This window comes from Anas platyrhynchos, chromosome 5 (assembly GCF_047663525.1).
Source record: "Anas platyrhynchos isolate ZD024472 breed Pekin duck chromosome 5, IASCAAS_PekinDuck_T2T, whole genome shotgun sequence".
Taxonomy (NCBI): Eukaryota; Metazoa; Chordata; class Aves; order Anseriformes; family Anatidae; genus Anas; species Anas platyrhynchos.
Genome location: NC_092591.1, coordinates 19,694,657 through 19,722,606, shown reverse-complemented (window position 1 = coordinate 19,722,606; position 27,950 = coordinate 19,694,657). Strand labels below are relative to the sequence as shown.

General features: G+C 35.9%; 1 protein-coding gene across 8 annotated transcripts in view; it reads left to right on the top strand.

Annotated features, from left to right (window-relative positions):
* FLRT2 (fibronectin leucine rich transmembrane protein 2) overlaps positions 1-16,142 on the top strand; it is a 57,961-nt gene extending 41,819 nt beyond the window's left edge. For all 8 annotated transcript variants that reach the window (XM_013102426.5, XM_005022535.6, XM_038179134.2 and 5 more), the window contains one exon: positions 10,765-16,142. In XM_013102426.5, coding sequence (XP_012957880.1) covers positions 11,197-13,185 — 1,989 coding nt within the window. In that variant the 5' untranslated portion in view covers positions 10,765-11,196 and the 3' untranslated portion in view covers positions 13,186-16,142. The remainder of the gene's footprint in view (positions 1-10,764) is intronic.
* Positions 16,143-27,950: the final 11,808 nt, after the last annotated feature.

Sequence of the window (27,950 nt, the reverse complement as noted above, 5' to 3'; positions counted from 1 at the left end):
TTTTTTCATATTTGTCCGTCAGGCCCTCTCTTTGGTTTTATTCTGCATTGCCTCTCAGCCTTCCTGGACTCATTCGAGATATGCAGTTTTGTACAAGCACAAAAAGCTGATATGAATACTGTTGTGATACCTTGCAGTAACGACTATGCTGAAAAGTAGCACAAGGAGACATATTGATAAGGAGTATGTTTGCCTGAAATGCTTTGGCACATGTCAGATGGAATTTGCTTTTGGGCCAAAGGCCAACTCCAGACTTCTGCACCTCTTAGGAGCCACTTAAAATCTATTAAGAGAGTTTAAGTGGTGCACAAGTCTCTTCGTGGATGTCTGCACAATGCTAAAGATCACCCACTGTGAACCATTAATGGGAGAGGACTTTTTTTTTTTTTTCTCTACTGCTGGTAGGTGTCATTTGTGAGTCTGCTGGCAACTTTGATCTCACGGATGCAACTACACACAGACCTCACAGGCAATGGAGAGAAGTGGAAAAACAAAGCTGAGTTGCTTTCAGTGCTCTCTTCTACCTTTGTCAGGATTCATTCTACATGACAACTTTATGCTTTCTAAGTGAAATAAGCCTAGGAGAGCTCTTCAAGAAAAATATTTACAGCAGTTATTGGGAAAATATAATAACAGAAAGTTTTGAATGGTATATCAGGGGTTTATTCTGCTCTGAGTTGCTTCTTCATAAACACATGTAGATGGCAGACTCTTTCCTGTCACTTAGTACGTTGTAGAGAAAATTAGATGCTTACTTATTGCCTTTACTCTATCCTGTTTCTTCTGTTCATGATTTGTGATGCTATATGGCATGTAAAACTATTCACACAGAATATTCTGTCCCACAGCCGTCAGTGTGAGGCAGAAAAACAAACAAAACAAAACAAACAAACAAACAAACAAAACTAGTTGAAACCACATTTCCAGCTTCTAGAATTAAAATGCTTGCGTGGTTCTCTTTTGTCTTTGTGCATACCCTGTGTAGGCAGTATCTCTGCTCCTTCAAAGAAGTAGAATGGGATAAATATGGAGAAGTGACTTTAATCACAGCTTCAGATGTAAACACCATGTCTTCTTCTGCTTCGCCTTTTCTTCCCAGGGGAACTGAGCTGCTGCCAGAAATTAAAGACATCCTAGTTCCTCGGATGATGTAAACTGCTGCAGCCAGTGTTTAAACATGTAATCTGTACTCCTTCATCCTGCAGGAGCAGCGCTCCTGCCATTGCCTTTATTTATTACTTTGGCCTTAAGGCCTCTCATGATCTTGCGCTTTTAATTCCAAGGCTGGGAATCATTGGGTCAGAAATGTCTATTTACTGTTTCTAGCTTGTCCTTACTTATATCTGTACCTAGAGCTGTAACTTCCTGGTGTTAGAATCTGTGCAGTCCAATTCAGCCTCCCTTTCTCAATTAGCTTTGATGTTAAATGGGAAATCTGAATGACTGTCTCAGAAATGTAGTGTTATAACCTTTCACCAAAGGAGAACCAAAGTAGAGTTAAGTGCCAAAAAAGTCTGTTCTTTGTCAGAAACAAGACTTGTATTCACAGCCTCACTGTACCAAACAAATTGTTTTATCCAACCACCTATCATATGTTCCTCTGTCCTCTTATTCCTCAGATGTGTACCTTCTTAGGATATGTGCTTGGTCATCAATACTGAAAACAGAGAGTATCATACAGAGTTACTGGAAACCTGAATGGAAATAAGGAAAAAAAAACAACCAACCAACCAAACAAACAAAAGGCAAGACCACACAAAATTAAGAGAAAAAGAGAAAAAAATGAATAATTTTAAAATGATCTGTACCCTTGGGAAACTGTTTTGTCCTGATGCATCTAGTCCTTCTTTCGCTCTGTACTCTAACAGGAAATCATTAAAATCTAGTGATTTACTGGTGCCCATATAAACAGTAGAATTTAAGACAATGCATGCACATGCTGGATGCTTGTTTTTTACTGCTATAAAACAGCTACTACTATACCTCTACTGATTTGTACTGCTGAATTTATTATTAGCAGTAGTAGTAGTACAATATGTTTCCTATGTGAAGTACTATACTGCTGTTCTTGGAGTAGTGAGAATATAGCACTTTCTCTACTTTTGCATTCAGATCAGATTGTCAGGAAAAGATAACAAATCCTGATCCCCATACTCTTGTCAGGCTCTACTGATGTTAAGACACTGTGCAGTTGATGAATATTTCAGCTATTTAGTTGAGTAGGAATTTTAGAGGCTTATCTTTATATTATTTATCCATTGTTTTAATATCTTTCCTCTTTCCTATTAACTAGATATCTGATGGCAATGATTTAAAAATCTGTTTAATAACCTTCTGGTTGCCTGTTACAGGGGCTGTGTCATGTGAGCAAGATTTGTTCTCTAGCTGGGGAACGTCTTTTTTTCAGTGGTCCCATAAATGACTACACTGTACATGACAGGTTCTCTTCAATATTCAGAGGCAATTAGTGTGCAAGCAACTTTATTAATCTTTTTTAATAGCTGCTTATCAGTGATTGTGGAGTTCTTAGTACTGTGAAGAAGCAGCATGCAAAGCAATATTAAAAGGTGAAATCTCTGGTTTTGTTGGGAAAATGTACATATGATACTTAGAACTTTATTTATATTAAGGTACCTACGTGGCTGGGGGACAGCTAGTGCCATATTTTCTCCCTGGGCCATATGCCACAAATAGGGAACATAAGAATATGGCAGCCCACACTCATTTTCCTAAGACCCTAAATGAATGATACCCCACAAAGTAATGCGACACCATAGACAATCTTATCAATGATGTACCCCTGTGCAACACATTTAAAATGTGTCAAGATATTGTCTCCACAGAAACAATATTTAGTCACTTAGGTCACTAAAAGCAGCTTTTTCAAATTATCCACAGACATTTTGCCAGACTGCCCACATATCTCTAGGTAAAAGCAAACTGTTTGCTTCACAGGGTAGAATAATTTATAGGTAGAGACCAATTTGCTTGCAAAGAAACAGCAGGTTACCTTCAGTTTTTTCTTAGTACAAAATGCATTATGCTAAACACAGTACAGAACATTTGATTTCCAAACAGGGGAATTATTATAAATTAGTTTTGTATTATTAGTTATTTTTGTTTGTTTGTTTGTTTTTACAGACATGTCCAGTTGTTGTCACAGAAAGCTGTAAGCCCTCTGGAAAAGGATCAAGAAAGAAAACAAATTTTTGTTTTCACTTTACCTTGTTAAGTAGAGCTGTCCAGAGGCAAATAATTCAACTATGTTCTTGATTTTAGAATATGCAACATAAACACTATTTTGTGAATGTTTTCATTAAATGAAATTGTGTTAAAACATTTTTTTTGGGGGGTACAAAAAGGTCAATTTTTTACTCTTCCTCTCTCCTTTTTCTCTGTGTCCCTCTGGTCATAAATGATCAGAAAACACTACGCTTCAGACACATTTCTTATTGAAAATGTAATCAAAACTGACAAATCTCCATAAAACATTTTTGGCTTCAGTGAAATCATATATTTTATGAAATTTTGTTGAAATGTTCCAGATAGTTCTTCATGTAAATTTCTTTTAATCTGCCATTTTTGACTTTCTCCATCCAGACTTACATCATCACTTAGTACATTGCTGAGTTTATGGAGTACTAGATGAGATCCATCGAAACTATTTCACCTAAGTTATGAGATCAGTTCTTTGGGGATGAAAGACTAAAGAATTAATTCACAGCCATACTAAATCAATTGTTCTCACTTTTTGTCAAATTTGTCAAGTTTTGAACAGTACAGCATTAGACAAGTGAAAAATTAGACAAGGCCTTGGGGGAAGGTTAATAAAGACACCAACAGCACTTAGCTAGTAGGTGCAAGATTCCATTTAATATGACTCCTGGAGGTGATCATCTGTTCCTCTTTGCCCACTGGAGTGAAAATATCATGATGGTTACCATCTGGAGTAAATTTTCAACAATCAGCATTTTTATAATGAAAGCATAGATGTTTCTTTCTAAACAGATGCTTGGGCTATCATTGACTTTTGAACTACCTTGAAGTCCTAGACAACTCAAAAATTCAAGTGCAGTTCTGCACGTTTTCTTCTTCTTCACGATTCCTACATTAGAATTCAGGACTACAGAGGCAGGAAGTCCTTAGTGGCAGTTTTTCATTTCTAGAATACCCTTCTGGTTCTACCAGAAGCTGAAACAATCAATAGCAAAGGTCTATGCAAGAGTAATCCATGCAGACAGACATTCAGATTGGAATAGTTGGTACAACAAACTAAAAAAATAAATTTGTGTGGGTAGCACAGCAGTGTCCACTAATACAGCTTGCAATCAGAAATGCACTCTTTCTTTGAGAGTTGCCAGTAGGTGTTCTGTGGCATTTCATTTCTGAATCTGAAAGAGATTTTTTAGAATTTATTTATTTTTATTTCTAAAAGTAGTCATATTCCCTGACTTTACTGACAGTGAAAAAAAAAATCTAATGAGCTATCGGGCATCTGTGCACATGAGCAGAGATGAATTTTTTTGCCACAAAATGGAAAGACAAACATTTCTGGGCTTGGAGGTTGCAGTAGCTGTTATTTAATTATTTATCACAGGCAAAACAATCTTCAAGAACTTATGCAACATCAGGTTTTGTGAATAAAGTTCTTCTGTCAAAAATAAATAACTGGTGAAGTAAACAGTAAGAAAGATTCATTAGTCTAGACAGGTTGCATTCTACACATCTGAACTTCTGCACTTCAGCACATGCTTATGCACAGGTCTACAAAACTGAGTTGGATGTGTGGCACAGCACACTGCCCAATGGGATGAATGGAAACCTTGAATTTGTGGCTTCACTTGAGTCACTGTTCTTGTAGCTACCTCAGCCCTGCTTCCTGGAGTACAATGATCACTCTAATGTGATCATTGATCTAATGATCACTCTAATGTCCTGTAGCTTGCAGAGGACATTTTGACCTCCTCATATCTATACAGTAACTGCACTCTGTATTATCCATGGGCAAAGAATGAGCTTGAACCACAAAACAAATAAAATTCAAACTCACTATTAGCATATTGAAACATTAATTTTCCCAGAAACTAAGTATTATACAGCTCAAATTATTTGTCAGGCATGCAGCAGAGAGGCTGTCAAGCCAGCCATCACTGGTGATCCCAGACTCCTGTTAGCAAAGAGAAATTGGTTTATGTAGGTTGGGGACAGACAATGTTAGGAGAAAACAATTCTCACATTCTAACTTTTGTTGTTGTTATTGTAGGGATAGAGTTTCTTGCTATCTCAGCTCCCCCTCCTGGAGGTCAGATGCCTTTTTACTGGCAAGAACTAGTACACGACACAGATTTCCAAAGACAAAACTTTAGTTGAATATAGCATCACACTTCTAAAAAAAAATGTTTTCCTGAAGCCTGCATCATTCTGGGAAATATGTCTGCTTAATAGTTTGCAGGAATGTAGCTAGAAAGACATAAAAGTCTTGGAGGAGCAGAAGATTACTGAGGAACAAGGAGGAGAAGGATGGTGAATGACATCTTTACACCTATTGCTGCAAAATGTACCACTTTCTAAACTTTCTCCTGTCTCCACCAAGTCAGATCCAAATCCATTTCACTTTCCTTCAGCAGTCTGGTTGATCTGAGATTTCAAGAGTAGTTGTAAGTGCAAACTGGGAGGCAAGATCAGATATGTTGTGATCAGGGCAGAGAAGAATGTGAGGGAAGATCTCACTGGGTACATTTATTTGCTGAATCATTCCACTAACAGTATTGCAAAGGCAATCATAACTTCCTCTGCAAAAGTCTGTCCCTATGGACTTTAGTGCACTTTCAACAATGTGAAGAGACATTTTAAGGTTTCCTTACAGTACTGGCTATTGATCATTATTCTAACATCAATATTTACTTCAGGAGGAGAGCACCAAGAAAGGTTTCTCCTCTTGTTCTTCACCTCTTTTTCTTCTTCCTCACCTCTTCTTCTTGACATAATACACACTCAGAAATATGAAACAGTCACAGCAGCAAGCATGCAAAAATGCTTCTTGTAAAAGCACTTTGGTTCCTCGAGAACTAGTGTCATTTTCTCTGTGCTTTTGATGCAGAGATTATAGCCTGATAGTAAGGGTCTCAACACTAAGTTCAAAACCAAGTAACTTGTAGAGAAACATACACAGTAAACTATCACCTTCAGCTCCTAATCAGTAAACAAAACATAATGTTCATTCATGTGTAGACATGAACTCTACATATACAAAAAAAAAAAAAAAGGGGATTTTTCAAGTATTACTCCATAGTTATTTTTGTTACCAGTTGATAGAAATACAGGAACATTTTCCTTAAGTGCTATGAACTCTACTAGGTTCCAGAGAAATAGAATTAGATTTGTTTTCTGGTTGTCATTCAGTTCCAGACATAATAGCCTTGTACTTGCTGCATACGATAATTATGCAGAGTAAGAATATGACTTGATTATGACCTTGGTCTGCAGTAAAGCCAAGAAAATTTATTCTAAATGTTTTTGTGCTAAATAGGATTCACTGTCTGGTAGTAGTGAAAAGGCTGGATGTGGCTATTTGATTTTGGTTTTGCTTGTCTTCTGATTTATGTTGCATGGCAGTCAGGTTCAGATAAATGCTGTGTGGTTAGAATTTTGGGGGGGGGGGGGGGGCAGAGAAGGAGGGAATCAAGATTCCTAGGAACTGCTTTTGATTATTTTAAGGATTCCTTGAACGATGGAATAGTCAATATTGTTATTCTTATTCCCTTAAAAAATAATAGTGTCAAGCATGAGAATATTAATGAAGATAGACAGCCTGGCTTCAGGAACACAACATTATTCCTGTGTTTATAACACAAGGCTGTTCATTCGTATGCATTTATATGCAGGCTGTGCTCTGTAAGCTATTCTTCTCCCTTGATTCCCATGCTTGCATTCCCTCCACTGAACTTCATCAGGTTTTCAGGCAGCCACTGGGACCTTGACCACTGCACCTGGGACTACATGTTTGGAGGGGTGCAGCATGGAATGTGCTGAAGATGGCCCTCTGGCCCTTTGGAGCTACTTTAGGCACAGTAGACCAAGTCATTGAAACAATATTGGTCACTGAGATAGGAAAGAGGTCAATAAACTAGCTGCTATTAGGTTGTTAGTATTTTATTTTATTTTTTTCTTAGATAACACAAATTTAAGACTCAGTAGCATTTTCAGTAGTATATTAATTATTGAAACATGATTATTTATTGAATCTAAATTATTTCATGGCCTGTGCAAAGCAGGATGACTAAAGCTTGAAGTTGTGTGGATAATTCTGAGCAGTAAGGGAGAAACTAATAAAACCTTCACTTTCTCAACTTGCAGCCAGATGTTTCAACTTTTTAATACCTTCAGTCAAAATATGTGAAAAGAACAGTTCAGTTACAGTCTTAAAAGCAAATTTGAAGTTTTTATCCAGCACACAAAGGCAGAATTGTTCATCTCCATCTAGTATTAGTCATTCCAAAAGACATTTTAAATAAGGTAGGTTTAAAAATAAACAATTAATAAGACAGTGAGATAAAAATGTTCATCAGAAATTCCTCCAAAGATAAACATTTTCACTGGTGTCAGAAACTCAGGCCACTAAGCCTGAATTTTCAGATGTGTCCACCTAGAACATGTGGATTTGTTCTTGTCTATTACAATATGCTTCTCTCAACTTTTATAGATATCATTCCTCAGATCCTAACAAGATTTAATATCCTGGTTGGAGTAAGACAGGAAATGTCCTAGACACTTGGAAGACATGGTTTGTGCTCCACAGAAGATACAGTGAGAAAAAATAGATATCAAGTGTATAGGCTAAAGAAATAGAAGCAAAAAGTGATCAAGGTGATGATGAACAGATGTGTTATTGCTAACATATTTGCATGTTGATTTAAAAAAATAAATAAATAAATAAGTGAACCACAACATATTCTCTTACCCTCTTCTTTGCATCCCAGACTGGTTTTTAGAACTTTCTGGTTTCACACCAAGTAAGCCACTAACAATCTACAGTTTGTAAGTCAATTCCCAAGATTTGAAGTCATGAAAGATAGGGATATTGAGTGCCCTTTATTCTTCCACTGCCAAAATTCTACCTCTGCAAATGATCAGTTCATTTACAGAGAGACTCAGTTCAATTCTTATAAGAATATTGAAAATAGAGATTTTTCTTTAGGAAGCCAACAGGGATTCCAGGGATGGGCGAGAAACCACAATTACTCTACCTGCCCTCAGTGTTGGTGATTAGCTACAGACTGAACCATTTCAGCTTTTCCAGGTAGCATGGGTGAGAAATCAAGTAGTAGGAAAGTTTTAAAAATGCAAAATCCACCTAACCATAAAAAAAGAGAGAAACTCTGGAGTGCCACCTTCCAAAGTGATGCTGTGCTTGAGTGACCATCCAGCCAAAGGTCATTTACTTGTAATATATAATGAGAAGCGCTGTGCATTTTGACCCAATTTACTAGAATCTTTACTTTGATCTTTTACTGAGATGCCACATTTACCTAGCCAAGAGGTACCCTGGCCAGACTCCTAGAATAAGGTGAATGTATAAACCTATTTTAATAGACATTACTGCCTCAGGAGGTTCCTGGCATACCAGGAGCTTCAGCTGCCTGTGGCTGCGTGTCCTTAGCTGGTCTTTCTATTACAGCTGGGTGTCAAATAAAACCCATTTGGCAATTGGATTTACAATTAAAACAGAACTAAGTACAGGGTATTGGCCCTGTTGGGAGGGGCAGACTCTCTCTGATGCTAGAAAGGGAATGAGAACCACTTTATTATGTGTGGTCCCACGGTTCTCAGAAGAGGTTCTGCACATCCTTTCTTATTTCAAAGACAATGTCATGACAGATCAGAACAATATGATCTAGACAGGAGCCAGAACATATTACACGTGGATAAACTGTTACACTTACGATCATGTGAGGATGTAATCCTGTTAGAGTTTCTCTACAGAATCAAGTCAACTTACAAAATTGTCAAGGAACCACTCTTGACTGAAATATGCTTGCAAGAGAGAAAGCCTTGAATACCAGACTAGTTAATCTTACTAACTGCTGTCCCAGAAAAGGACAGCATGTAATATAGGCATATGGTGTATTTGCCATTTGAAGGCATAATGATAAACTAGAGGACTTTTCTAGGACTCGCTTTTTATCTCCAACTGTTCCAGACTTGATGCTGATACCTGATGATGTTCCAAATAAATATAGTAATCTACAAGTACAAAGTTGCTGGGTTATAACATATTGACTCCTAAAGAGACTTTCTGTACTTCCAGTCCCATGCCGCATTTGGGACATGTTACAACCTCTGCAGTTGTAACAGGAATAAACAAAAAAATACTAAAAACAAACAAACAAACAAACAAACAAAAACACTTTTATGTACTTCTAAGATATATCTCTTGTGGTTCTGGAAAGGATGGGTGGTGCTTACATGGTTTAAATAAAGAAAAACAGAATTTTAAAGATTTTTTTCTGTTCACGGAAATTCTGTTTTACTGAAATCGCAGACAGTGAATTTTGAGCTGAGTCAAAAAAATCTGGAAAAATACTGTGCTTAGGTAACTACAGTTGAACACACTGAGGTCTACAGATGCTTGGTACTTGTTTATGTACTTCATTTTTAGTTCAAGTATGTAAAATGTGTCCTGTTCTCTTTTTAGTCTTTTTTTTTTTTTTTTTTTTTTAACTCCAGTCAGTTGAAACAACATATAAGACAAGATAGCATCAAGCAATACAGTATCTTCCATTGTATGATTTAGAGTTGAATTGTTTGGTTATAGATCTGAATAACAAATAGTATCTTGGAAGGTTAAAGTTGAAAAGTATGCTTAAAAGCTGAGAGCTCATCTACACTAGAATTAACAAATTTGTGTATGAAGCCATTCAGACTACACTTTAGCAAAGTTAAAAGTATCTAAACTTTATGGTTTGAAAGAAAATTCTTTCCAGAAAAAACTGCTGTAGTCTGAGCTGATATCCTAAAACACTAATGTAGCAGATGTAAGCCAGTTTCATTTAGTGGAATGTTAGTTCTGAAGTCTGTTGACAGCACAGTTCACATTAGAAGCAATATCAAGATGATAGTTTTAGCAAAAATATGTCTTACAGCAGTGTATATTGCACTTGTAGATTACCATAATTTATTAAAAGATTCCCCTCATATGTAGCTAGCTTACTGTAGTGAGCTGCAATAATCTTGCAGTGTGCAAGACTGGAGGTGAATACACACGATGGCTTTATGCAAATAGGGCCAGAACATTCCAGAGTCTGGTAGGAAATGAAAAAAAAATCAACCACAGTGTGTGATTAAATAGGACAGTCTGGAGTCTAGTCTGTCAGGCAGCAGTGAATGCAGCTCATTGGAGTTAGTGGTTCTGTGAAAGAAAAAAAAAAATGTTAAGCAAAAATTTCCAGTAAAATGTTTAAGTTTTAGGAGTTGAAACACTGTGAGAAGACAGAGATTGGAGATACAATATTCAAACAGAGCTGATAGATCTAGCCTTCACTTAAGTTCCTGAAAGTCCTTCAATCACTGCAATGACTTTGCATCAAATCTATTTCAAGATTATTTAATAGTAATATTAAGCTAATGTTTAATATTAATGCCTTTTTTTTTTTTTCCAGAAAGTCATAAAGAGCACAGCCTTAGAATAGTCTTCCAATGGGCTTGGTCTTCCCTATTAAAAAATTCATGGTATTCAACTTTTTCTTTTTTTCTTTTCTTTAACAGGAAGACCAGATCCAGCAGATAGCAGATATGAGAACTTTGCTGACTTCAGAAAGCTGAGTGTAACACCGACAGACTTCAGTCAAAGGAAATATTATCCTTCCAAGCAACTCATACTTAGACAACTTCTGGTAGCTTTAAATTAACTGGTTGTTCACCTGGAAAGATACTGCTATTGTTTCTTTCAGCACACATGGAGGAAGGTTACAGCAAACTTTGTAATCCTGGCTAATAAGACTGTGGCTTTCTTATTAAGAGTAGGAGGTGGGCCAACTGTAAAAGGATTATTTTTTACTTAGCCTGCAGGACTTTATCTCCGCCTGAACACTGGACATAAACCGGAGTCAATTTTAATGACCTGAGATTTTGCTACCTGTGCTTTATTATTGTTATCAGTTCTTTAACGCTTTGGTACTTTATTTCTTTAAATTAGAAATGGGTTTCTGGACTAAAATGTGGCCCACAGACTGGGCTGTTCTCATAAAATCATGGCTTATCTTTTCCCTGGGGCTGTACATGCAGGTCTCTAAAACTGTGGCTTGTCCAAAAGTGTGCCGCTGTGACCGAAACTTTGTCTACTGTAATGAGCGAAGCTTGACCTCAGTGCCTCTTGGGATACCAGAGGGTGTAACCGTCCTCTACCTCCACAATAACCAAATTAATAATGCTGGATTTCCTGCAGAGTTGCACAATGTTCAGTCTGTGCACACAGTCTACCTGTATGGCAACCAGTTGGATGAATTCCCCATGAACTTGCCCAAGAATGTCAGGGTTCTCCACCTGCAGGAAAACAACATTCAGACCATTTCTCGGGCTGCCCTTGCTCAGCTTTTGAAGCTGGAAGAACTGCACCTGGATGACAACTCCATCTCCACTGTTGGGGTTGAGGATGGGGCATTCCGGGAAGCCATCAGCCTCAAGCTTCTGTTCTTGTCCAAGAATCACTTAAGCAGCGTACCAGTAGGCCTTCCAGTGGACTTACAAGAACTTCGAGTAGATGAAAACCGCATTGCTGTCATTTCAGACCTGGCCTTCCAGAATCTTACAAGTTTGGAGCGTCTGATTGTGGATGGCAATCTCCTTACTAATAAAGGCATAGCTGAAGGCACCTTCAGCCACCTCTCCAAGCTCAAGGAATTCTCAATAGTGCGGAATTCACTGACCTACCCTCCTCCTGATCTTCCAGGTACACATCTACTAAGGCTCTACTTGCAGGACAACCAGATAACCCATATACCACTTACAGCCTTTTCAAAACTTCATAAACTGGAACGTCTTGATATTTCCAACAATCAGCTTCGGATGTTGGTAAAGGGGGTATTTGATAACCTCCACAACCTGAGACAACTCACTGTAAGGAATAATCCCTGGTTGTGTGACTGCAGTATAAAGTGGGTCACTGAATGGCTCAAATTTATTCCTTCTTCCATCAATGTACGGGGTTTTATGTGCCAGCGACCAGAACAGGTCCGAGGTATGGCGGTCAGGGAACTCAATATGAATATGTTGTCATGCCCCACCACCACTCCTGGTCTGCCACTTATCATCACCCCAGTCCCAGCTACAGCCAAGCCAACTGCATTAGTTTCCCCCTCATCCGTTCCTTCCCCAAGTAGCAGGTATAATCCTCTGACTCCCACCATAGTCACACTCCCCACTGTGCCTGACAGGGAGGACAGAGAAAGGGTGACACCTCCTATATCTGAACGGATTCAACTCTCTATCCATTTTGTGAATGACACTTGCATCCAGGTTAACTGGATATCTCTTTTTACCGTGATGGCATATAAACTCACATGGGTTAAAATGGGCCATAGTCTGGTAGGAGGAATTGTTCAGGAGCGTATAGTTAGTGGTGAGAAGCAACACTTGAGTCTGGTAAATCTGGAGCCCAAATCCACCTATCGGATTTGCTTGGTTCCACTGGATGCTTATAATAATTACCGAACAGGAGAAGACACTGTCTGTTCAGAAGCCACAACCAAGGCTTCCTTTTTGAACAATGGCAGCAACATCCCCTCCAGCCATGAGCAGACAACTTCTCAGAACCTGGGCTCTCCATTTCTGCTGGCAGGGTTGATTGGGGGTGCAGTGATATTTGTCCTCGTGGTCCTGCTCAGCATTTTTTGCTGGCACATGCACAAAAAGGGGCGTTACACCTCCCAGAAGTGGAAATATAACCGGGGCCGTCGGAAAGATGACTACTGTGAGGCAGGGACCAAGAAGGACAACTCCATCCTGGAGATGACGGAAACCAGCTTCCAGATTGTCTCCTTAAATAATGATCAGCTCCTTAAAGGAGATTTCAGACTGCAGCCCATATATACCCCAAATGGGGGCATTAACTACACAGACTGCCACATCCCCAACAACATGCGATACTGCAACAGCAATGTCTCAGACCTGGAGCACTGTCATACGTGATAGTGTGGGTAGATGGGGGTGTCTAGGACAAAGAGAAAAAACTCTGAAAAAGTAACATCCCCCCAACAACAATGAAAAAATTACATTTGATAAATGTTACGCAGATGCATTTATGCATTTGAATACTCTGTAATTTATACGGTGTACTATATAATAGGATTTAAAAAAGTGCTATCTTTTCTATTTCAAGTTAATTGCAAATGGTTTTGTAACTCTTTGCTTTTTAAATCTTTAAAAAATATTGCTAAGTACTGTACAGGGTTGTACAATAAGAACCCAATGTCACGGCAAAGGAAAGATTGACTCATTCTTCAAACATTAACCACTTTGCTGTCGAAGCTGTCTGAAGGATATTAAGTTCCTAGGTGTCCTGTAGTACAGGAAAATAAGTGCATATTAAAACAGGGTCACTAGGAACGGCCAAAAGCAATTCAGATAAAATGGGTACAACCCTTTTGGCTCAAATCCAGCAGTTACTGTTCAACTTCAAACAATTTAAAGTACTTCTTTTCCCTTTTGTCAATTCTGTATTTCCTACCTCCAACTGAAAGCTGGAGTTCTGACTGCTACCAAAAAAGGCTACTTCTTGTATGATTGTTTTTCCCCAATATGCTTGGAATAGGAAAGGTAGACAGAACTCGGTGTCAAACTCAAAGTGACCTTGAATCCTATTTGCAAAAGCTATTCTGAAAATGTCCCCCAGTATCATATACTTTTATGTTAGAAACTGTTCCTGGTTTTCATTATGATTAAGAGGCTTTAGGCATTCTTTGACCCGTCTCAGTGGGAGATGAAGGTTATCAGTATGTAACAGATAGCTGTCATTAGGTTGCACCTCTCTTTAATAAAGCAGCATTTGTTGACACAGAATGTTCAGGTGAAACCTGAAAGAGAGAAATTCTAAGCACTCCCAACTCTGCAGTATTCATGTAGAATTTGCAGTCTAGAAGTGCAAATTTTGAAAACACGTTGCAAAATATAATGCCAATGGAAAGGTTGCCATTGACTTTTATGTTTCAAGCTCTGTTTGATTTAGAGGTCTGAGTTATGCTCAGCATGAAGTAAGAAAAACAGACAAACAAAGATAAATGAGAAATATATATATATTTTTAATTTTTAATCTTAATTTATTACAATTTATTACTGGAAAGGCCAGCAGGCCTATTGTGAACTGAACTACATTCAGCAGGGAAAATCATGTATAAATTAGTGTTTTTTTTTTTTTTTTTTTTTTTTTCTTTCTGTTCAAGTGAGCAGAGATGAACACTAACTAAGGACTTTTTAGAACATAAATATACTCTGTCACTCCAAATTACCCTTCTTTTATGTTAAGCTTTTTGGAAGTTTTCCACAATGATATGGGCTTTAAAATCAGTAGGTGGGCTTAGAATTTTATTCCCTCAAATTCTATAGCTGGAATTGCTTCTAAGTGATGTACTATGTGAAACACCATGGTTGTATTAAAACCATGATGCTGATCTCAAAATTATACAATCTTCAAGAAACTTCATTAAATCTGTGACTGCAAAGAACTCTGACTTTCTTGCCAGCTCAGTGATGGAATTAAAATATTTTATTTTTTTTGTTTCCCCACCATTTTTTTTTTTAGCTTACTTTCTCCTGAACTTAGGGGCAGGGAAAAGTTCACAAAAAAAAAAAAAAAAAAGAGGAAAAAATAAAGTTGATTTTTTTTTTTTTTAAGGGAGTAGGGAACCAAAGAGAAAACTTTATACAGTGACCAACTAGAGATAAGTTGTTAGAGGTGGATTGACAGTAAAAGCTGGAGCACTTTCACATTGCAATGCTTAGACTTTTTACTTTATGAGACTGCTTATGTTGGGAGAGAGGGTTTTAATCCTTTCCTTTGCTCATTTCCTTAACTCATTCTTGAAATCCAGCAGTCTGTGAGTGTGCGGTTTCTCAAATTCAAATTGTGTAACACTCATTTTCTGCAAAAACACAATAAATCTAGTTATGGTCAATGGCAAAGTACAGTCACTATACAAAGAACTGCATCCTCCCCCCAGCACCTTTTAGAATCACAATTTGAATTTCCAGTCTATATTCTGTATATTTGCTATTTTCTTCAGCTATAACAGGTATTTTAGGCAACCTGGGTGGCTACTGTTATAGTAAAGTCACTGAAATTTTGCTGAATAAAAAGCTGCCATATGATTTCCAATGGTGTAATTCTAGGTAGAGATGTCTATGCAAAGTCTTTTATCTGTGACCTATTTGCTCTAGATTATGATGGGAAGGTTGATACTTTATTTTGTTCATTCAGTGTGTTTTAGCTGCCAAAGCCCAGAAGACAAGCAGCAGATAGTTGTGCTTCTGCATGCTTCCATTGCATGCTGGATCCATAAAAGCTTTTGTGAGATTAAGTAAAGACAGAGAGTCCTGTTGGGTGTGGATGTAGCATTTAATTTCACTGAAATAACTAGCTATATGTTTGATTTCAAAGGCATCCTTTGAATGTATGTACATACTAACATTTCATATTTCAGTGACTGATGCTGGAGGAATCTTTACACTCCTTTGAACATCTGTTCTAGGCCTCAGGATACCATGGAGTTAGGCGCCTTATTTGTAGCAAAACTCTTATTCAGGGAGTTCAGCTGTACTCTAAGTGAAAGATCCACAAGCCCAAACTGAAGACAACAAATGTGGTTATTATTCTAATAGGGTAAAAACAGAAGACATTCACAAACTCTTTGGGTTAATCTCAGATGACAAAATGTATGTGTGTATACATATATATATATATATATATATATATATGTTTGGAGTATCACTGACTTACCTAGATAAAAAAATCAAAATGATATTAAAGACAGCATAGTTTATGCTTCTTTTTGGTATGAAGACAAAGATATATTTTTATGTGATATTGACAAAATTTCTTTTCAATAAGTACACTTCTGAAAAAAAAAAAAAAAAAAAAAAAAAAAGTAAAAGGCCACTTATACCAAAATTCCTGGATAGAGCTGGGAGTATTATTTAAACAAATTCACAGCTGTAGTCAATGAAAAGGTCATATGTTGCATTTGAAGAATGTTTCTTCCAATTCTAATTGCTACCCAGCTGCAGAAGATTTCATTTATTTCAACCTACAGCAGAGTTTGGGATGTTTCGAAGTGTCAGTCATACAGACAACTGTGGCTTGGTTTCAAAACACATCTAGACAAATACATAATGAGCAGTTTTCACCAGATAACTTTTTTTTTTTGGGGGGGGGGAGGGGGAAGAAGTTAAAAATGGACAATGATCTTTTGGTGATATAAATTTTAATAATCGGTAGCTTTTTCCTTGTGCTTATGAACATCTTCACTTAGTACCAATGTCTGACCACAAATAACTAAAGAGAACTATAGAGCAGTAGTCCTCAGTGAATGCATATACAACTCATTAGAAACCCCAAAACTCTAGGTCCTGATTTGCAAGGGTTCATTGAACCTGGGTGCAAATGAATGGTTTACATGCAACATCTCATCCATCATCCAATGTATGCTGCTAATAGCTGACATAAATGCTAATAGCTGATAAGATTGGTGAGTGGAAAAAAATGAGAGTATAAGAGAAATTGTGTTAAACTGGTATCAAAACACTGCTTTGTCCAGTGCTATGGTTCCTTCTGAAGACTTACTTATTTACAACCTGGACCTTGTTTTCACAGATTCTGTCACGTCCTTGCATGTAGCTTGTTAGCAGAAACAAACACCTAATGGATGCATGGACTTTTGTTTTTTACTGGAGACACTGTTATTGAATTTATTCATACGAATATTTAGGCATAGAGTTACTTTTGATTGAAAATATATTAGCATTTTTTTTCTGTAAGCCAATAAAGAAATACAATGGATGCGATGATAAAAGAAAAGTGCAATAGCTTATGCTATTTGCTACTAGAATAGATCAACTATATTTCTCTCTCAATCATTTTCTCTTTTAGTGAAAAAAAAAAATTCTCCCTCTAAGAAAAGTATTGATTTAATTTTGCAAGCAAAAGTACTTATGCATATTGTATTGTTACAATTTTAAGGGTCTACATAAGGCACTTTATTGATGACATTGAAATGAAAGTTCAGGCTCAGCTTTTGACAGTGAAGTGGTTAACTCCCATTAAATTCTCCATTTATAGTACTTTTTCAACTTAAATTATACCATGGAAATATTAAAGCTTTTTAATTTTTTTTCTTTCTTTTTCCTTTAAAGCATGAGAATAATGGTTTTAGTCATAATTTATCTTTCTAGCTCAGTGGAAAAACAAACAACAACAAAAGAATGTGCCAAAACCAAATGTTACTGGCTCTAAGCCTCATCAAATACTGCCTGATGATCTCTTCTAAATACAAAGATAATCCAATGAAGGTGATGAACACTCCTTCCCTGAACTCTGCTGAACAAGGCAGTTTGTATCCTACATGATACTACAGGCATTATTGAAGCATTTGGCATTAAATTTTGTACAGCATAGAATGTATTGATTTTTAAAAGGACACTGGCTAGTGGTCCATCTGGAAAACTAGTCCAAAAGGGATCTGGCTGGGGCTCTGTGGAAGTGTGCCTCATGAGAGCTGAGTTCTGATCCTCTCAGAAACATAAGCTACTAAATTTGTTGTGTCACTTGGTCCCAAATACCTGAAGATCTTTCATAAAACTGATTTTAACTGAAACATGCACACTTGATTCTGTTTTGTGTTTGGTATATTTTCTATCTTTAACATGGAAAAATAGATTATTTGAAGTCTGCATTATCTGTTTTCCGCAATCTGCCATGTTGCACGCATTGTTAACTTCGAAATCTCACTATACACTATATATTATCTTGTTGACATATCCAGTAAAGAGTTATTTAAAAAATACAACAATCCTACTGTATTTATATGAACAAGTTAATTAAAACAAGGATGTGAACATCTGAGAAGGAAAACAGAAAAAGAAAAATATCAACTTCTGTACTTTCAGTCCTGGAAATATTTTCAAATGTTTTACTGTATGTCCACCTTCTCTTCAGATTTGAAAGGACAAATATTTTCATCTTATATCTGTCAAAGAGTTAAACCATTTGTTAATTCAATTGCTCAAACTTAATCTTATGTTTATAAGGTATTTATTTTGATATGCATATAGGAAAGCACTGTAAAACAAGAACAGATTGTAATCCAGTGTTTGAAGTTAGTAGATACACTTAAGCAACTACACACATCTATAACAAATATATATATGGAAGCTGGGAAGCTGTGACCCATTATATGCATAGTCATTCAAAAAATGCATTTGACATTCATCCTTGACAATCTTAAACTGTCATTTTACCCATTTAAACTTTCCTTGAAATGAAATGTGATTTTTTTTTTTCCCAATTCTCCCTTCAAAATTGTTCTTGACTTTTCAGAATGCACAACATTAAGACATAAGCCTTAATAAATTTTTGTATATCTTATACCTAACATATATGGTAATATATACAGTATGTATGAAAAGATGCATAGGTACTTGGGAATGAAAATTCTCCTTAATCTAGTTACATATACAGGAACTATTTTTTGGCATTGACAGAACCTGAAATACTGAATGTTACAAACAGTCATTTTAAAGTTTAGAACTGTAATACTGCTGAGTGTCAAAATTCCTCTGTAAATTGTCTCATTCTCTGTCTTAACCCTGAATGCCATGGAAAACTACAATATCTGCTGTGCAATACATCCACATCTACACTACTCTCTCCTCCCCTTACTATGCTTCCCTGAATTTGGAGACATCTTAGACCCTGGTACCTAAGTTAACTTCTTGTTTTACCATGGGAAGGTGGAGAATAGATGTAATAGAAATATAAACACTGTTGACTATTTTGGTATTCTGGCAAAAAATAATTGCATCATCATTTTCAAGCGATGGTTTTGTTTTCTTTGTCTCAAAAAAACCTGACAAACACAGACACAGATAATCTAATAATATCCCTCAGTGATTTATCTTAGTAGAGACCAATATTTACATTTATTTAGTTGTAATATTAGTTTTCTGTAGCTGTACACATACATGTGTGTGTATATAAGTTCCTGGGGCTTTTCTACAGAGGAACTCTCAAATCAACCATATGGAAGAGTATATTTCAACAGTTTTCAGTCAACGTTTTTCACTATCTCATTTTGAATAGCATGCTTCTATATAAGAAAAGTTATGGTGCCATAAGGAGAGACTACATTCAGTCATTAAAGTATGAAACAAATATTTTAATTCTGTTTGAAGTACCAATGTCAAAAAGGCTCAAAAAGAACCACTAAAAATTCTATTACACAGGTAGATGATATTTTAACTGTAATTTACGTTCTTAAAACAAATTAGTACAGTGTTATGTACTCCTTGCCCCACTAATTTCAACTATAAATCGTAATATTTATAGGTATATGTCAGAAGGATTATTGAAAAAATCCAGTATGCTATATTGTGTAATGTCACATTATTTCACACAGTATCCTCATGCGAAATACATTTTCCAAGCAAGACAGAAGGCCTATGCATTGCATTATAAGCTTGCTATCTCTTTTGAAAAGGTAGGGGTGGAGTGAAATACAAATACTTCATAGAAAATGAGACAAGAGAGAAATATATATAGCACAACATTGTCCAGTCCAAAGCCACACAAAATGTAGAATTTAAAATCCCCAAATAGGCCACTGAACATAGCAAGAATGTTCTTTTACGTACAGACACATTTTCTGTTTAAAACTCCATATGCTAGCTAACGTGTGACTATAAAAATGCATGTGTGAGTTTATATTAGTTACACTTTTGTGGGGGCATCTCATATAGAATAAGTACAATCTTGTCTCTCTGAAATTGCTCCATTACTTACCTTATTCATACATAGAAGTGATGAAGTCAAAAGTCATGCTCATTACACTATCCTGTTTTTCCAAGCATAGAATTCCTTGAAGAATGAAGACATATAAAATATTATGGAAAATCCAACTCATATGAACTGGTGTGCTTACAACTTGGATATACTCTGTGCAAAAACAAGACGTCTCTGAATAATAATCAATGTGTTAAGGTGAACGTCTAGTCTTGAAAAGCACAATTGCCAGAAACATTTCATTAAAATGCTGTATTTCTCAAGTGAAATCAATATTTCAACTTCTAGAAACTTTGAACTGGTGATCTCACAGATAAATAAAATTCTTTGTGACTGGAAAAAATGTACCTAAAGAATGGAATAACCTAATTTTTATACTTTGAAACAGACTACCGATGAAGGAAAAGGAAATTTTGTCCAGTGAAGATGAAATATAGTAGTAATGATGAACAGAATGCAGAGATACTCCTCTTTATTTTTATAGTTATAAGTTTGTAACATAACTTTATTTTTCCTTTTTTTTATTATTATTATTTTTTTTTAATTTCCTTTGCAATTTTTAGATCACTTAGGCCCACTTCTAAAACATATACAATATTCCAAAACAAAGAAATTCTCAGAAATACCTGTGATACCTTTCAATGAATAGAATTAAGAAAATGCAATACATATATTATTTACAAGAAATGCACAATACAAAAAAAAAAAAAAAAAAAAAAAAAGTGGAGAAAAGGATGACTGGCAAACTAGAATATCCTTCTGTTTCTAGTTATTATAAGTCCTTCCAAATTTCTAACCCACTCACTTGAATTTCAAACTTTGGCTTGACCTGAAAGTCAAATGATTTAAATGAGTCTTACAAGCCTGACCTCATATATCTTCACAAACTGGTTTGTGTATTCACAGTTCAGGAACTAGCATGTAATTCATTGCTCTCTGACTTACAATGCAAATGTTAAGAATTTTTCCCCATTAAAGAAACATGTTAAGAAAATTTGAAAGCTGTTGTGAAATCAAGTACTGCAGTATATGTTAATGTGAACATAATTTATTCAAGTAGAGCATTAATATGTCTTTGTAAATAAGGACTGCAGAAGCAATTCATAAACATTAACTCAGTGTTTTTGTTTTTGCAAAAAATCCTTCCTCACCAGTACTAGATACTACTACTAAATGCTGAAAAACATGTGTGACTTTCCACACATATATGACTTTAAATAAATGGAAATGGAAATCTGAGAAGGGAGAGATATTCCAAACTATTGCAGTTATTCTAATAATGTGCAGCTGAAAACTTCAAAACAAGCAAAAAAAAAAAAAAAAAAAAAAAAAGTATTGAAGCTTTACTTATTAAATGTCTTACTAAGTATGCGTTCTGCTTGTAATGAGTCAAGGCAGCTTTTCACTTTCACTAGGTATTCTAGTCTTGAAGTCATTCGTTTATTTTTGCCTGATTACAGGGAGTAGCATCAGGTTCATGGTCTCAGATCTAGTTGGCCATGATGTTCATGTTCATGCATGAGGTCTCTCATGCACTGATATAATGTCATATGTGAAAAGTTAGAGAGGTAGTCTACTTTCTCTGTGAGATACCTGCTCTCATGACAAACTTATAGTTAACTATATTTCTATACCTTCCTCTATTGGTTTTGGGTTTCCTCTTTATAATTTAACATTAAGAACAAATGGAAAATGGAATTGAGTTATTAGAGCCAATTTAAATTTGTTTCTGTTAACAACGGCCAGACTGTCCTTCTTTTTCACAGAAGACTTAAAATGTAAGAAGACTGAATTAAGAAAAAAAATATGTATATTCAAGGATTTCACTATTTATTTTAGGTTAAATTCATTATTTTTCAACATTTAATTACAGCAGTCATGTTTGAAAGTTTTGCTGGGAAGATTGGATAATCTTAGATTTGTGGTTATAAGAACTTCATGTTTATAGTTTAAGTTATTACAGATTATTACCAGTATCTGTACAAAGAGAAGGGGACAAGTATTTCTTCTTCACTCAGATACAACAGACTGTATCTGATCTGTGTTCTGTAGTGATCAAGAAGGAGGTCAGCTACTTCACAGAGATGTCTCAGAGAACTAAGTGTCCAGAACAGAAGAGAAATAACTGGAGTCACGGCATTTCTATTTGATGACTTAGGAAAGCTGGCAGAATTGGAGTTGGAGCTTTTCAGTAGGGAACAGAGAGTACAGATCCTGTTCAGAACTTCTGGTTTGTACAGGACCCCGTGAAGGTACCTTTATTACATCTTATTGGAGGTCTGCAACAAAATGCCTATCAAATCAGGGAAGGATATGAGTTTTATTTTATTTTGTGGGCTTTTAATTACCATTTCCTGTAAGTTCTGGAGTTTCAGGTGCAGCACTACGTTGAAAGAAGAGTATGTAACAAGGCAAGCTTGAAAGGTCACATCTGTGATGACTATCCTTTTATCAATGCAAACATTAGTAGCTGCTTGTCAAATGAAATTACAAGCCACAGCAGATGTGCTTGGCAGGTTAGAAGTCAGACTGGACACTCCTGTTTTCAGTTTAGATGTCTATTACTACTCTCTACCACTCCTTTTCCAATTTTTTTTTTTTCTTAATGTTTGGAACTAAGCAGTTAGTACTATCGTTTAGTTGTCACAATATAAGGTGAAAAAAAAAAAAAAAAAAGTTATAATAGAGCTGCAAACACTAGTGAAAATTAACCAGCAAAACTAAGCTGCAGAAATTCTAGAAGTACAGTGAACATGAGGTAACAAACTGTATTTACTGTGATTTCAACTCTCCATACCCAGACAAAAATCCAGAGGTACTAATCCTACAATTCCCCTTGCATTTACGTGATTTCTACCATGCCATGTCAACTTTTTTTCTAGCATGATTAGCTTAGAGAACACATTTTTGCTTGTTGCCTCACAAGGTACTGTCTTTAAAAGTGTTTTTATTTAAGATTAAGACAAGACAAGAAATGTTCTTTCCTTAACTGCCTGCAATTTGGGGCTGCTGCAGAAGCAATTTGCTCTGTATCTTTCTACTGCACCATTTGTCTCTCACCATTTTTGCACACATGTTAAGACATGCACATACACACACAATCACACTGTATTTATAACTATTATATATATATTTAGATACTCAGACATACACATAATATATATTCTATATGTATATATAACATATACATGTATATATAACACATATGCTATGCCTGTGTATAAATTGTTCAGCCCTATACAGATCTTTTGCTCTAGATTTATGCATCATTTCTGTTCCACTTACACTCCACAGAGAGAGAAAAGATATAGAATACCATATTTTATTTTTTATTTTTTAAGAACTTTGTTGTCAGTATTGGTGAGAGCATATTTTCAATAATGTATGTTCTTTGACAGCCTGTGTGCTAGAATAAAAAGATTAACATAACTCCTGGAAGTGGATACAATGCAGTGAAATATAATTTCAAGTGCACAAAGCACAGCTGAGGAATCATTTTATAGCAGGACTGAGTGGTTGCTGAACTGCAGACAGAGGAGGATGTGAGAAAAGTCAGTATATAACAAAAACTCAGTATGAACAAGCAGGGAAAAATCAGATGTTTTGATATCCTTTGATATCGTATCTTCACCTTATGCTATGAAGAACTTTTTGATATATCGGATTGTTGTGGGATGTCCAAAATGAGGGCCTCCCTCATACCTGAGGGTATGCATTTGCATCAAGCAACACAGATGATCAGTGTTCTCCATTGCCCACCTTTTATTGTCATTTGTTCTCCTCAATTCCTTACTCTAACTCTTCAAAAAAAAATTTGCTGAAATGAGCCACATTGCAAGTGTTCCATGCCATTACAAGAAGACTTAGAAATTTGCAAGTGTTTGCAATTTTGGATGTTCTCTATTTGCAACAAATATGTAAGGAATGTCACACGTGGCAAGAACCTTGACACCCTTTGTTTTGTTCCATGATATTCCCCTTGCATATGGCTGCTGAAATGAATTATGGAAACCTCACACTTTACTTCTGCTGTTCATATGCAGCTTAGGCATCCTGACTCCATAATTAAAACAAACAATAATGTCAAATTCAAGGACTGGGAGCAGGAGCTACTGGCCTAGGGTCAATTACTGGATGCCTAGCCATGTAGTAGCCTACAAGTCAAACTCTGTATGCCCCATAACTAGCTCCAATTACCTATACTACTGCTTTCTGAGCCAACCCTGATGGAAAAACAAGATCACTCCTCTTGTATCTACAAACTTATCTACCCTTTCTTTCCTAAGGTCATCAATTGGAATAAAGATATTATCTCTCCCAAGGTGAGGAGGAAGGGATAAGGGACAGAGATTCTACGTTTTCTGCACCTCCCATCCCTCCCCCCACCCCTGTACAGGTGTTATTACATATTACTTTAATTTTTAGTTGTTTATTTGCATACTGTGTTTTTCATAGGACTTCTGCCTTATTCATTACTCAAGATTTCATGTAAATCTGCAAACCTGATATACCTCTCCTTTAAATACCTGTCAGTGAATTTTAAAATATTTTTTGTTATGGGTTTTCAGGGTTTATTTTTAACCCATAATATTGCATGCATATTACTAAATCTTTCTCTTATATTCAGAAATATAAAGGTATATAAATTGCATGTTATCCTAGAATTTGCTGGCAAACTTCATTGTTTTTCACGTAGAGTTCATCCCTGCTAGTAAATGAAATTATATGAGTAACAAATTTCCATCTAGTTTCTAAAGTTTCTGTAATAGGCTACTCCAAACTTCAGAGCTAAAGCAGTATTAGTGGGAAAAAAAAAAAAAAAAAAAAAAAAAAAGGATTTGGAAGACAGAAACTGTTTGTTCAAAATTCATTTAAAATAAGTATGGGTCCAAACATAAAAATTCTGTTCAAATATGGGATAGTTAGATATAATTGTAGTAAATATGCAAAAGATCTGTATCTGAGCAACGTCTTCTATCTGTGGGATTTAATTACAGTAGCTGATTATTTTAAAGGTCTGTATTAATAGACCACTGACAATTTTCTGTCTGGGTTGAGAAGAACAAATATTTGATAGGTACATTTTTCCAGCTATATATCTATGTATTTTCTAAATTAGAATCACTTTTTTTTTTTTTTTCTTCTCCCAATGATACCAATGTAGCAAACAGAGTTTAATCAGGAGACAATATTTATCAGTGTTTCAAAAGCTGCTCTTACTATGAAATTGTAGATTTATTGTTGAATTGTTACATTGATTGTAAAGGGTGATATGCACTCATGTGGATGTAGCTTTTGACAGCTGTTGAAGAATGAGATTGAAATAACCATAGAAAATAGAAAAGTTATGAGTAAAGCACAAACATCATTATTACCCTGTTGCGTACAGAGTATTATATAACTGAAATAACAAGAACTTCCCTATGTTAGAATTTACTGCTTGCTCTAAAGTGCAGCTGCATTTTCTAATGAACATTACGACCTTTACAATTTTCTTCAGATAATATTTCCCATAATTGTTGAAAACTTGTGTTTCAGAAACCACTGACTTTAGAAGGGTTTATTAGTCATATTAAATTCCAGTCCTGTGGTTTATTAATCTGCTCCCAGACCTGACATTTCTTTGGTTATTCTCTCTTGGATTTGCTCACATGTTTTTTCCTTTTGTTTTTCCCGCTTGAGTGGAGCAGATCATGGGGAGTATATGTTGAATTTTTCCATTTGCAAGTTCTTCTCAGGGCAAGAGGGAGAGAGAAAAAAATATGATAGGTCCTTTCAGTTCTCTGCTGATGATTCCAGAACAGTTTGCAGGCAGCCCCATGTGCACATCTGAAGAGTAAAGCAGGTGCTGTGAAAGGGGGGGATTACAACAGGATAATGGACCGTCACCATGCCTCTCGGTGTCACACTACTTTCCACATGTGCGTCCAACTTCCAATCTGACGTGTATCAGCAAAAGGATCAGTGTTGATAAACACAACTCTAGTGTGTTTATGAGCCCTTTGGGCAACATGAACATCATAGAGGAGTTTTAAACCTGGTTTATGAATTTAGCTACATATTCTTTGGTTCCTGTTCACTAACTATATGCACTCTATACTTCAAAACAGTCTAGGACTATAAATTAAACTGACAAAAGTCGAAGCTTTTGGAACTTACAAAGGAATCAGAGTTAATGCTAAAGTCTTCAGTTTGTACATATTATGTAATAGTTTATATCATATTTTTAATAGGAAATCCATATCCATTCAGAGTACTTGAATGTATCTCCTTTTAATAAATATATTAGCAAAATCTGGATTGCACAGGAACTTAAAAGGGCTGGAATGGTCTGTGGATCACATTACTGACTTCTTGAGAGAGAATTATTCTAACAGAGTCAACAAGCTCTGGACTGAATCCTGAATGCAGAAATGTATCTTTAGCCAACAACATGTTAACTCCACTGTCAAATTAGAATAATTTATGTGGAAAGTCATTGAGGTCAGTTACGTGTTTTTTTTTTTTTTTTTTTTTTTCCTGTAAATCCATCTATAAAATTCTAACCTTCAGTGTCATCTAGTGCATAGAAAATAGAAATTTGGACATGAAAGTGCTAATGGTCCGAAGTCTTCATGTAGCCTGATTGTGCTTATAACGGAATAAGGTCCTTTACTGGCCTTAGTTGACTAGTTGACATCACATCCAAATTTACTACCTATTTTATAGGTCAATTTTGATATCCCTGAAAACATTTTTTGTCCATGTTTGCATTTCTTTAACTGACCATTGATGAATTATTTATTGACACAGTTTCTCTAGTGCCAGCCTGTGACATATCTTTTACCATCCCATGCCTTTATTCCCCTATACTGTATCCTCTGCCTCCTCTTTATTATTTTGCCATATATAGCTAGGCTGGAAGATCTGCCCTATGAAAAGAGACTAAGGACAATGGGGTTGTCTAGCCTGGAGAAAAGATAACTAAGAAGAGACCTCACTGCTCTCTATAACTTTCTGAGGCGGTGAGATGGTTACCTATGACAGGATGCATGGGAATGGCAAAAATCTGCACGAACAGAGCAGAATTCTTTACTGTGAGGGTAGTCAAACACTGGAACAGGCTTCCTAGTGAGGTGGCAGATGCTCTATGATTGTCAGTGTTCAAGAGATGTTTGGAGAATGCCCTCAGTAATATTCTTTAACTTTTTTGGGGGGCAGAAGAGGTTAGTCAGTTGGACTAGATAAACTTTGAAGGTCCCTTAGAACTGAACTATTTTCTTCTCTTCTTAAGCCTTCTGTTATCATACAAGGGATGTATTTCTCTGCATTTTCTGCATTACATTAGAGTCATGATTATCTCATTCCATACAGAATAACTACTTATTATAATTATATCTATAAAGCTATGGTTATAAGAAGATAAAGGGTATTAAACCTAACCAGGCATTGTCATCTGATCATGAGAGAAAAATATTGTTACAGCTAAATCAAGTCAAAGAAAAACTCCAGGAAGACTGAGGCAAGATCAGACAAAATAAGCCTGACAAGCTGCAGTACTGAGGCTTTATAAACTCAGAACATATCCTGTCATCAATTACTAGCAATGGAAATACTGTATTACTGGGCTATGGGATAAAACAGATAGCATGTGCATTAAAAATGCTGCAATACAGTCCCAGTATATCCTAGTTTAGAGTGTCTTGAATATTATCAAAAAGAATCAATTTAAGAATTAAAAGTGTAATCTTAGTTGTTATACTTTATAAAATGGCCTAAAGTGTTTAAAGACATAATTAAATCTATGCTTTGTTGTTATAGTTGTTTTGGTTTTTAGTTAGTTTTCGACTACCACTTCTCTACAATTAAAGGTAGTCTAAAGGTAGTCTAAATTTAGTCTAAATAAAGCATCCTGAAAGAAAAAAGT